Consider the following 13,166-nt stretch of genomic DNA (forward strand, 5'->3'; position numbering starts at 1 on the left):
CGTTGTGCGGTGAAGTGACAATTACAGCCTTTTTAGGGTGTATTGGAAAAAAGTGTTTATTAGCTGTTCAGCAGTGCAGTTATATGTTCTGAAGCCTTTTCGGGCGTATTAGAGGGGGAAAAAAGGCTGGTTAGCCATTGTGCAGTGAAGTGACAAAATTACAGCCTTTTTTGGGGTGTATTAATTTTCTTTTAATTTATTTGATCTAACAGTGTCAAGGAGTGGCAGAGGCCTAAATGTTTCTGGTGCAGGCACAGGTCGCAGCAGAGTAAGGGGGCGTGGCAGCAGGAGTCGCAGCGAGAGGCCTGAGCTCCCGGTGTCATCTAGCGGTCGTGTCTACACCAGCAACCCAGAGGTGCTTAAATGGTTGACTAGGTCATCCACTTTGTCCCAAGTGACATCAGAAACCCCCAGCCAAGAGTCGGTGGGTACGTCAGACACAACCCTTAGTTGGCATGGCCCGGGAGCAGGTCCTGTGCCCTCACCTGTCCTCAACCTGCCTCTATATTCTTTTCTGTTCCCTCAGCCAGACAAGTATTATATGCTGTGGGCTCAGCTCCACTATACAGCGAGGATGAGCTACTAGAGGACAGTCAGCAGCTACTGCCCAGATCTGGAGGAGACATCCGCCACTTCCTCCGGTAGGCTGCCAACTAGTGATGTGGAGAATGAAGTGGGAGCTGGTGTTGTGAGCAGTCAGGCTTCTGACCCAGAGACAGTTGAGGATGACATCAGTGACGTGCAGACAGTACTCGATGATATAGCCGATCGCAGTTGGGAGCCGGGTGACTAAGGGGCTTCATCATCATCATCGGGAGAAGAGGGTGGCAGCTTGCTCTTGAGGCAGCAGCAGAGCCAGCAAGTCAGTAGCGTGGCCGGGAGTCAGCAGGGTGGCAGCAGTGGGAGGTCGGGAGCCAAACGTGCCCGGGGTTTACCACCTGCTTTGCAGGAGCCTACCTGCCTGGAAAGTAGTGGTGCAGGGGTTCATGGAGGCAGTGGCTGTAGCAGTCAGACAGTGCGGAGTGTTGGGGGTAATATCACCTACTTGGCGGTGTGGCAGTTTTTGTTAAGCCACCAGGTGAGGTGAACATAGCCATTTGCCGAATCTGTCGGCAGAAGGTGAAGCGTGGCCAGGGTGCCAATGTCGGCAACACGGCCCTGCGTCAACATTTGCAGTGTCACCATAATGTGGCCTGGGAGAATCATGGCTCCCATGTGGTGGTCCAGCCTGCCGCAGCAACCGCTGCATCACCCAGTGGCACACACATGATTTCAGGCAGTCAAGGCTCCACCACCTCAGCCAAAGGGAGCTGTCTGTCCTTCCCATCATCTACCAGTTTTGATGCTCCTGCTTCTCTTCCTACTCCTGGTCACTAATTTCGCCAGCAGTCGATCACCGAAGCGATTGCGAAGAGACAGCAATACGCGTGTGTTCATCCTATGTCGCGGAAGCTGAATGTGCTCCTGGCCAAGTTGCTGGTACTGCAGTCCCTCCCTTTCCAAGTGGTGGACTCTGCACCTTTCAGAGAAATGATGGCTTGTGGAGAGTCCCAAGCCGTCATTTCTTTGCCAAAAAGGCAGTACCAGCCCTGCACAAATATGTAGCACAGAAGTTGGGCCAGGCCTTGAGCTTGTCATTGTCTGCCAAAGTGCACGGCTGCGCCGACGTGTGGAGCTGTAACTACGGTCAGGGACAATACATGTCCTTTACGGCCCACTGGGTGAATGTGGTTCCTGCCCAGCCACACTAGAAACTTGGCCAGATGACGCCGCTTCCGCCTCCATGTTCTTGCACCGTTGGTCCTGCGACAATGTCCGCCTCTGCCTCCTCATCCACCACTGTGTCCTCAGCCTCCACTGCAGGGACAATTCACAGTGCTCCTCCAGCATACCACATGTGCAGGGCATGGCGGTGTCACGCTGTTCTACACCTCATTTGCCTGGGCGAACTGAGTCACACAGGGGAGGAACTGCTCCGTGTCTTTCATCAAGAAATCGAATCCTGGCTTTCTCCGCAACAACTCAAAATCTGAACCATGGTGACCGACAATGGGAACAACATGGTGTCGGCGCTGCGTCAAGGAGGGCTCAGTCATGCGACCTGCATGGCGCACGTGTTCAATCTGGTTGTCAAGCGGTTCCTGAAGTCTTCTACCCATCTGCAAGACATCCTAAAAAATGCCAGGAAACTTTGCATGCACTTCGTATATCGCCAAGCACGCCCTCCTTGAGCAGCAGCGCCAGAACGGCGTCCCCCAACATAGGCTGACATGCGACGTTTCCACCCGTTGGAATTCCGCCCTCCATATGTTGGACCGACTATACAAACAGAGGCCATAAACGATTTCTTGATGATCCAAACGGACAGGAGTACTCCCCTGTGTAACTTCGATGTCAGTCAGTGGCAGCTCATGCGTGACACCTGCCATTTGCTCAGGCCCTTTGAGGATGCCATTTTATTTGCTTCATATCCTGGAACAGATGCTGGTAAATCTGGCTGGTCAGGCAACTGGAGACGTGGCGCCTACATCTCACGGCCACATGAGCCCTGTGGGGGCTAATCTGGAGGAGGAGGAGGAGGAGGACGACGACATTGAAGCACAAGCAATATGTATCGAAATGGGTGGTTTTTCTACACAGGTGACAGGAGAGGAGGAGCAAGAGGGAGATGAGGCAGATGACCCAGGCACACCGTGGCAGTATGCAGTGGAGATAGAGGCAGGGAGTCCCTCTGAGTCACTTGTGCAAATGGCCTGCTGCATGCTCACTTGCTTGGGTAGTGACAGCTGAATGGTCACCATTCGGCAGAGGGATGACTTCTGGCTCTCCACCTTGTTGGACCCTCGCTACCGGTCCCAATGGGGGCCTTTTTTTACACCCGCTGAGAGGGAGGAGAAACTAAATTACTATAGAGACATCCTATGTAGTCAGTAGGCCGCTGCTTATCTGCGCCAACGTCCATCCTCTCGCATGTCTGATCGGGGCTGCGCTCTCGTTCCACTGCCATGGTTGCTCTGGGGGAGGGGGGGTAGGAGCAGAGTACCAGCTCCATCAGCAGTACCAGCTCCATCAGCAGCAGCTTGAGTCTAGAGTCGATGATGAGCAGCTTTCTCAACCTGCCTAGTGAAGAAACTACTCACCAGCAGCAGCAGCTAGACCTGGAGCAGAACCTGAACTGCATACTTGGAGTGCACCCTGCCAGCCGTCACAGGGCTCCAGATGGCGACCAAAATGGTCGCCAATGCGACTTAGAATTTACAAATGGCGACAAGACTTTTTAGTCTTGTCGCCATTTGCGACTAGACCCGCCGCCGCAGCTCTGCTCAATACAGCGGCAGGCACAGGAGCTGATGTTCTCAGCAGCGCAGGAGGAGTCTCTCCCTCCCCCCTGTGCTGCTGCTGCCGCCGCCTCTGCCAATAAGAAGAGGCAGGAGGAGGAGGAGGGGCTGTGGCCACTGCGCCACCAATGAAGAAAACTGACCTGTCATACAAATACAGGAGGCGGGTGCCGGAATCAAATAGCCGGCACCCGACCTTTGTGACAGGGAGCTGCGATCAGCTGCAGTTGAGTTAACCCTTCAGGTGCGGTACCTGAGGGGTTAATTGTAGCTGATCGCAGCCCCCTGTCACAAAGGTCGGGTGCCGGCTATTTGATTCCGGCACCCGCCTCCTGTATTTGTATAAGAAACGTTGGTGGCGCAGTGCGCCCCCCCCCCCAGTATAATAAATGTTGGTGGCACAGTGCGGCCCCCCCCCCCCCCCCAAACACCCCAGTATAATAAACATTGGTGGCACAGTGCGGCCCCCCCCCCCCCCAGTATAATAAACATTGGTGGCTCAGTGGGAAGTGCCAATGAGGGTTAAAAATAATAAAAGAAAATTAACTCACCTCCTCCAGTTGATCGCATAGCTGCCGGTCTCCTGTACTTACTTCTTTCTTCAGGACCTGTGGTGACGTCACTGAGCTACTTAACCATGGTAATGGATCATGTGATGAGCACAGTGACGTCACCACAGGTCCTGAAGAAAGAAGTAAGTACAGGAGACCGGCAGCTATGCGATCAACTGGAGGAGGTGAGTTAATTTTCTTTTATTATTTTTAACCCTCATTGGCACTTCCCACTGAGCCACCAATGTTTATTATACTTGGGGGGGGGGGGGGGGTGGGCGCACTGTGCCACCAACGTTTCTTATACAAATACAGGAGGCGGGTTAGGGTTGAGTAAATTATTTTTTTATTTTTTAACCCTCATTGGCACTGCCCACTGCGCCACCAATGTTTATTATATTGGGGGGGGGCACACTGCGCCACCAATGTTTATTATTTTGAGGGGGGGCGCACTGCGCCACCAATGTTTATTATATTGGGGTGATGGGGGGGCGCACTGCGCCACCAATGTTTATTATACTGGGGTGATGGGGGGCGCACTGCGCCACCAATGTTTATTGTATTGGGGTGATGGGGGGGGCGCACTGCGCCACCAATGTTTATTATACTGGGGTGATGGGGGGCGCACTGCGCCACCAATGTTTATTGTATTGGGGTGATGGGGGGGCGCACTGCGCCACCAATGTTTATTATACTGGGGTGATGGGGGGCGCACTGCGCCACCAATGTTTATTATACTGGGCTGTGGGGGGGGCGCACTGCGCCACCAATGTTTATTATACTGGGGTGTTGGAGGGGCGCACTGCGCCACCAATGTTTATTATACTGGGGTGTTGGAGGGGCGCACTGCGCCACCAATGTTTGTTGTATTGACCTTCTACTAAGCATTCTGTATTCAGAATGCTATTACTTTCCCTTATAACCATGTTATAAAGGGAAAATAATACAGTGAATAGACTTTCATCCTAGGAACCATGCGTGAAAATCGCGCCGCATCCGCACTTGCTTGCGATTTTCACACAGCCCCATTAACTTCTATGGGGCCTGCGTTGCGTGAAAAACGCACAACAGAGCATGCTGCAATTTTCACGCAACGCACAAGTGATGTGTGAAAATCACCGCTCATGTGCACAGCCCCATAGAAGTGAATGGGTCCGGATTTAGTGCGGGTGCATTCCGGTATTTTGAATGCCGGATCTGGCACTAATACATTCCTATGGGGAAAAATGCTGGATCCGGCATTCAGGCAAATCTTCATTTTTTTTTTCGCCGGAGATAAAACCGTAGCATGCTGCGGTTTTATCTTTTGCCTGATCAGTCAAGATGACTGAACTGAAGACGTCCTGATGCATCCTGAACGGATTACTCTCCATTCAGAATGCATGGGGATAACACTGATCAGTTCTTTTCCGGTATAGAGCCCCTAGGACGGAACTCTATGCCGGAAAAGAATAACGCTAGTGTGAAAGTACCCTAAAATATTAAGTTTAAATCCCCCCTTTCCCAATTTTACATATAAAATATATAAACAATAAATAAATAAACATATTACATAGCGCTGTCCAAACTATTAAATTATTAAAAAAATCTCCTATGCGGTGAGCATTCGCCATTTTTTAGTCAACTTGTCACCCCAAAAAATAGGATAGGACGGTTCTATTATGGGCCGAATGTTTCATAAAATGCGAAATGCACGCGGCTTTTTTTTGTTTTTGTTTTTTTTGTGCGGTATTGAGTATCGCAATACTTTTTTATGGTGACGAAAGCGAATCAAAATTTTGGTTTCAAAACAACCCTACGCCGATCTGATCGACATAGCGTTGTCACGATACCAAAATTTTGATTCAGTTTCGATTTGGCGACTAAAAATTTGATTTGGCTCCTAAATTTTTCAGTTCAGGAGCCAATGGCTACTAGGTATTTTTTTTAGGCTGGAGCACTGCGTCATTGAAGATCCGCTGAACTACTGGGCAGCCAAACTGGATTTGTGGCCGCAACTGGCCGAGTTTGCCCTGGAAAAGCTATCCTGCCTGGCCAGTAGTGTGGCATCAGAGCAGGTGTTTAGTGCGGCGGGGGCCATAGTTACCCCAAGGAGAACTCGTCTGTCCACCCAAAATGTGAAGAGAATGACTTTTGTCAAGATGAATAGGCATGGATCAGCCAGGATTTCCACCCACCAATGCCTGATGCATCAGATTAGATTATCCATGCTGCCTCACCCAAACCTTCACAAAAGAGACCGGTTTCTTCTGGCTACCTGCCTCAGCTACTATTCTGATGCTGCCACCCGCCTGATGCCACACATCTGATGCCAAGTGCTCCTTCTTACACCCACTATCATCAGCGGGTACTGTTATTGCCACCCACCTCCCCACTCTGTCACCGGGTCACTCTGTGGTCTCCTGATGCTGCTGCCACGTCACCACTCAGGTCTCCTCATGCTGCTACTGCTGCCACCTCCACACTCTGTAATTGTGCCACCCTGTGGCCTCCTCATGCTGCTGCCACCTCCTCACTATGTCACCTTTTTCAGTCTGTGGCCTCCTCATCCTGCTGCTGCCACCTCCACAGTCTGTCATTGTTCCACTCTGTAGTCTCCTCATGTTGCTGCCAAATCACCACTCTGGTCTCCTCATGCTGCTGCCACTTCACCACTCTGTCACTGGGCCACTCTGTGGACTTCTCATGCTGTTCCCACCCTCCCCACTCCATGACTGGGCCACTATTTTTCCTTTTTGGCCTGGTTGACATCATCATTTATTTGACCCTTCTTCTGATATGTTAGAAGGAAAGAAAAATGAGATGCACAACGTATCCTGTCTATGTAGCAGCTGTAAGGTCTGTATGACATGGTCCCTATTTTGCATCAGAATTGGCTTATGATTTGGTAGCCAAAAGCAGGAGTGGGTACAAAACACAGAAGACATGCATATATTCCATTCACGTGTCTTCTCTGTTTTGTATCCACTCCTGTTTTTTTGGGCTTTAGCAATACTGATGGATTACTGACCAAATGCTGACCAAGTGAAGGCGGATGCTCAGCAGACAGGATCCGATTTTTGGGGGGTTATTGTTCTGACGGATCAGAGGAATGGCAAAATAATCAGTGACGTCAACACAAACTTACTGCTGACACCCTCTCCACTCTGTAGGGGGGCTCTACTTGTATAAGCGTTTAATAGAACAGGTTCTGTAGACATCTATGTGAAATCAGCTGACGATGGTGTAAAAGGAGTGCGCTTCTTCTTGATGCTAACATTGACCTGTAAGGCTTCACCTGTAAGTGAAGTGTGCAGTGATTCTAAGAGCGACGCCTGTCATATGCGTGTCATACTGACTCACAGTATTGTTTCACTACCACAGCAGACTCCCTATGCGTGTTACTGCAAGGCACAGTGTTCTACACCACTATACAGGCTCTCTGCAGCCAGGAAATGGCAGTTTTTTTATGTGATTCGCCACAAATAAATTTGGATCGAATAGTTTCGGAAAATTCGGCGAACCGTCCGAATCGAATTTTTGAGAAATCCGCTCATCTCTATTGATGGAATATCGCTAAGATATACCATCAATGTCAATTAGGTGTCAGGTTCCTCGTCTGGGACCTACTTCTATCTCTTGAACAGTGCCCCCGAAATGAACAGAGAGCAGCCGCACATGCATGGCCACCCTCCATTCACCACTATGGGAGTTCCAAAAATAGGTGAGTGCCAGCTTGGCTATTTCCATCAGTCCTATAGTGGTGAATGGAGAGGTTGCTGTGCATGCACGGTACGCTCTTTGTTCACTGCTATGGGACTTTTGGAAACAGCCGGGTGTGCTTGCTTGGCTATTTTCAAAACTCGTATAGCAATGAATGGAGAGCACGCTGCACATGCACGGTGTGCTCTCTTTCACTTTGGGGTCCCTGTTGTAGAGATAGGTGCAGGTCCCAGAAGTGCCTAGTGATATGCTATCAGTCTCACAGATGGGCCAACCCCTTTAATACATGACATGCTAAATGTATGCAGAAGCACATAGGTCCGGCGTGCAGAGCCACTGCAATAGATGTACCCTTAAAGCTGACTCTTAGAAATTAACACTTTGCAGGTCTTCTGTAGTGGGTGACACTGGAGATAAAGAGCTTGCATTAATGCCATCCTTGTCTGTCATTAATATTCCTGTCTGTGAATCCAACAGGATGAAGAGTGTGCTGTTGAAGGATGCAAGGAGTCCCCATCTGAAATGTCCATTCAGACCGTGCATTACCTTTATATCCAGGTATGGTCATTCTGTGTAAATTACAATTCTTGGTTAATGTATGTATCCTGAAATCTTATAGAAGAAGCAAACATGGCAACTGCAACCAATCATACACTCTCCATATTCATATTACATGCAGCTTGCATTATATCTAAGCTGGAATATGGTATCCACACGTGTACACTGTAAAATATTGTTCAGGTGTCAAGTAAAGGTATCTGTCAGCAGATCTGTACCTATGACACTGGCTGACCTGTTCATTGTGCACTTGGCAGCTAAAGGCACGTATGTTGGTCCCATGTTCATATATGCCCACATTGTTGAGAAAAATAAATTTTTAATATATGCAAATGAGGCTCTTGGTGCTAAGGGGGCGTTGCCATTACACCTAGAGGCTCTGCTCTCTCTGCAACTGCCACGCCCTCTTCACTTTGATTGACTTTAGGAGAAGTCAGGGCCAGGTGTGATGATGTTTACAGTGCCTGGGCCTGTCAGAAGGCAGAGGGAGTGTTAATAGCAGAGAGGTGTACTGACAACGCCCCCATTGCTACTAAAATGCTCATTTGCATACATTAAAACATCATTTTTCTCAGCATTTCGGGCACATATGAACATGGGACCAACACAGATGTCTTCAGCTGCCAAGCGCACATGGAACAGGTCAGCCAGTGTCATAGGTACAGATCTGCTGACAGATGCCCTTTATTGTAGTTTGTCCACAGTTGTAGCCAGACTGGTCAGACACTGGTCATGCTACTTGGTGCTTAAAGCATTAGTACATCCCAGAGGCCATCTTGTGTTATGCGGCCATCGTGTATCCTTCACTTGTAAATAGGGATCGACCGATTATCGGTTTTACCGATATTATCGGCCGATATTGAGGATTTTGACAGTTATCGGTATCGGCATCTATTTTGCCGATATACCGATAACGTATTGGGAACACAGAACGCGCTGCTCTCAGCGCTCTCTGTGTTCCCTCAGCAGCACAGGGGAGAAGGAAGCAGTGTCTCCTCCCCCCTGTGCTGCTGCTGCCGCCAATGAGAGGAGAGAAGACAAAAGAAGGGGAGGGGCTGTGGCCACCGCTCCACCAATGAAGATAAGTCTTTCATTAATTCATATACAGGAGGCGGGAGCTGGCTGCAGAATCACATAGCCGGCTCCCGACCTCTGAGCGGTAGCTGCGATCTGCGGTAGTTAACCCCTTAGGTGCCGCGGATCGCAGCTACCGCTAATAGAGGTCGGGAGCCGGCTATATGATTCTGCAGCCAGCTCCCGCCTCCTGTATATGAATTAATGAGAGATTTCTCTTCATTGGTGGCGCAGTGCGCTCCCCCCCCAAGCCCCCCAGTATTAATCATTGGTGGCGCAGTGCGCCCCCCCACCCAAGCCCCCGCCCCCTGCCATGTTCAGCTCTATGCTGCTGTGTGCACAGAGCAGCAGGGACAGTGTGGGATCCTATTCACCCTGATAGAGCTCTATCAGGGGGAATAGGACAAGGGTTCTAGTCCCTAAGGGGGCTAAAAGTTAGTAAAAAAAAACACAAAAATATTAAGTATAAATGAAAAAGAAAGATTTAAAAAAAAATAATAAAATACACGTTAACAATAAACATATTAATTTTCAGCAGATTTGTGTAGGAATTTTTTTTTTTCAATAATGAAAATTCCCAGAATATCGGTACAAATTATCAGCTATCGGCCTGAAAGTTCACAAATTATCGGTATCGGCCCTAAAAAAGCAATATCGGTCGATCCCTACTTGTAAATGTAATATTTTGGTGATAGCATTTTTTTATGTGTTTCATTGTTACCAGATGGAGTATTGTGAGAAAAGCACGTTACGTGACACTATAGATCAAGGGTTATATCTGGACAACAATCGCCTGTGGAGACTGTTTAGGGAGATATTGGATGGATTGGCATACATTCATGAGCAGGTATGTAGGGCCCTGTAATAGAAGGACGGCTCAGCTAGTAATACTTGTTAACATGTTCCAATTACGGTAATTACACCTTCTGTGTAGGCAGTATATGTCAGAACAATAAGCTTTAAAGTAAGTCTGGTTGAGGTGGCATAGCTGATTTTCTTATCTACTAGATGCTTCCCGTTTTATTGACAGATTTTAGGTTTGGCTGGAAACACACCTGCAGTTTTTGTGGCAGTTTGAGGAATTTTTTATTTTTTTTGAGCCATAATTGGGTCCGGAAGGGAGGAGAAATATAAGTGGACTTCGGTGCAACAAACTGCATCAAACCTGCTCCAAAAACTGCGTGTGATTTCCAGTGCAAGGCTTCACGTTTCCATCTTTTTGGATCCACTTCATGTTTGACTTAAAAAAGGGTATCAAAAACGGCCATAAAAATGACATGTCGTACATGTGTCTGAAAATAAGGATTACAATAAGTGGTAGTGCTGTATCAAACTATATCTGTGTAGTTGGCTTTGGACAGAATCTTGGCTCGTGTATTTTTGTTTTTGGTATTGTGCACTTTTAGCAAATGAAATTTGGGCAATGTTGAAATTCTGCAGTTAATCTACTGGCAGGATCAGCTGACTAAGGCTACTTTCACACTAGCGTTTTGGCTTTCCGTTTTGTGAGATCCATTCAGGGCTCCCACAAGTGGTCCAGAACGGATCAGTTTTGCCCTAATGCATTCTGAATGGAAAAGGATCCGCTCAGTCACCATTCCGCTCTGGAGGCGGACACCAAAATGCTGCCTGCAGCGTTTTTCTGTCCGCTTGACGAAACTGAGCCAAATGGATCGGTCCCGACACACAATGTAAGTCAGTGGGGATGGATCAGTTTTCTCTGACACAATCTGGCACAATAGAAAACGGATCTGTCTCCCATTGACTTTCAATGGAGTTCATGACGGATCCGTCTTGGCTACGTTACAGATAATACAAACTGATCCATTCATGACGGATGCATGCGGTTGTATTATTGTAACGGATCCGTGTTTGTAGATCAATGACTGATCCGCCCAAAACGCAAGTGTGAAAGTAGCCTAACGTGTAATGAGGCTTCCTCACACTGGGGATGATTTCAAGATGCCCAATGTTGTGTTCCCATGGGAGAAAGGCTACTGATAGAAGGATCTGAAAGAAACATTCACACTTGGCCGAGTTTTCATGTTTATGATCGGGACAGATAGCCGTTGGCCAAATGACCGTTTGTCTGCTGGCCATCTTGTATGTGTGACCTGCCTATTAGTGATATTGGGATTGCTAGGGTTGGTGCAGTGTCAAATATCATGTAGATTGTAAGCCCTCACGGGCAGGGCCCTCTCTCCTTCTGTACCAGTCTGTAACTCGTCTTGTTCATGCTTAGTGCACTTGTCTGTATTATGTATGTGCACCCCTTATCATATGTACAGCGCTATGGAATGAATGACGCAATAATAATAATAATAATAATAATTAATAATATTATTTACTGCTTTGCCTTGCAGGGGATGATACATAGGGACTTAAAGCCTGTTAACATTTTCTTGGATTCAGAAGATCAAGTAAAGATTGGGGATTTCGGTCTGGCTACAGATCACCCAGCCTATAAAGTAAGTGCCTTAGGCTACTTTCACACTAGCGGCAGGACGGATCCGACAGGCTGTTCACCCTGTCGGATTCCTCCTGCCGCTATTTCGCCGTGCCGCCAGACCGCCACTCCGTCCCCATTGACTATAATGGGGACGGGGCGGAGCTCCGGCGCAGCACGACTTTTTAGTCCAGCGCTGGAGCTCCACCCCCGTCCCCAATTTAGTCAATGGGGACGGAGCAGCGGCACGGCAAATAGCGGCAGGACGGATCCGACAGGGTGAACAGCCTGTTGGATCCGTCCTGCCGCTAGTGTGAAAGTACCCTTTATACTTCAGCAGATCTGAAACAGAACATAGCTTTTTTCTTTTTCATAAGGGTCCATTCAGATGTCTGTAAGTGTTTTGCTGTCTGCAAATTGCAGAGCCGCAAAACACGGATACCGGTTGTGTGCTTTCCACATTTTGCGGACCGCACATGGCCCGCCCTATGATCCTATTCTTATCCTTAATTGTGGACATGAATAGGACATATTCTATCTGCGGGGCTGCAGAACAGAACTACGGATACGGACCCAGAACTACGGACGTGTGAATGGACCCTTAGACTAATCACATTGCACATAAGTAAATACATTGGGGGAGATTTCTAAATTGCAAGGTGCCTGAATTTAGGAGCTTTTTCTCTTTTGTAGACTGAATCAACACAAGATGAGGACCAATCTCGTTGTGATTGTGCTAAGGTTGACCCTGAAGGTAATTGCCATAGTTCCTGTAGAAAACTCTTCCAGGTTTCCTGTCCATCCGTTATATAGCAGGGCTTTTTGCCTGTGTATTTCTGAGTAACAGAATGTATCCTAAAATTGCATCATAATGGATCAAACGTTTTCTGCAGGGAAACTTACAGGCATGGTGGGCACAGCTTTGTACGTGAGTCCAGAAGTCCAGGGGAACGCCAAAGCTTCCTATAATCAGGTAATAAAAATGTTACGGTTTGAATGACCCTGAACTGGCAGCAGTGAAAGTAGAACTGGGCTCAACGGGATCCATCTCTTCTGTCTGTATACAGCTAATACTTGGTAGCTGAAAAATTGCGTAGCTTCTAATATGGCATGCAGCTAATATTTGATACTAATTTTAAAAATTGTGTTTTCTTTTCTTTGCCTAGAAAGTGGACCTGTTCAGCTTGGGAATTATATTATTTGAGATGTCTTACAGACCTATGGACACAAGTTCTGAAAGGATTTCTGTATTGAGCATGCTGAGACAGGTATATTAAACTCTGGGTATATTGAATGCTATATATCTTGAATTTTTTAGCTCATAAAATGTATATAAAAAGTTTCTGTAAATGCACTGTCCAGCATTTTCTTGTTGTACTTGGGTAGACTGAAAGTTCTAGTACCTCTGTAGGAAATAACTGAGAAGTATATCCTGGACAGGTTCCTACAGTAGATGGCCTAATTATACCAATTACCTGTATGTGTCCCCGCAGTGTA

General features: G+C 47.8%; 1 protein-coding gene across 1 annotated transcript in view; it reads left to right on the top strand.

The window, feature by feature from the left end:
- EIF2AK4 (eukaryotic translation initiation factor 2 alpha kinase 4) overlaps nucleotides 1-13,166 on the top strand; it is a 103,071-nt gene that overhangs the window by 45,196 nt on the left and 44,709 nt on the right. The window contains 6 exon segments of the mRNA XM_040411496.1: nucleotides 8,069-8,149; nucleotides 9,948-10,070; nucleotides 11,587-11,691; nucleotides 12,363-12,423; nucleotides 12,563-12,642; nucleotides 12,836-12,937. Coding sequence (XP_040267430.1) covers nucleotides 8,069-8,149; nucleotides 9,948-10,070; nucleotides 11,587-11,691; nucleotides 12,363-12,423; nucleotides 12,563-12,642; nucleotides 12,836-12,937 — 552 coding nt within the window.

The sequence above is a fragment of the Bufo bufo genome, chromosome 11 (assembly GCF_905171765.1).
Source record: "Bufo bufo chromosome 11, aBufBuf1.1, whole genome shotgun sequence".
Lineage (NCBI taxonomy): Eukaryota > Metazoa > Chordata > Amphibia > Anura > Bufonidae > Bufo > Bufo bufo.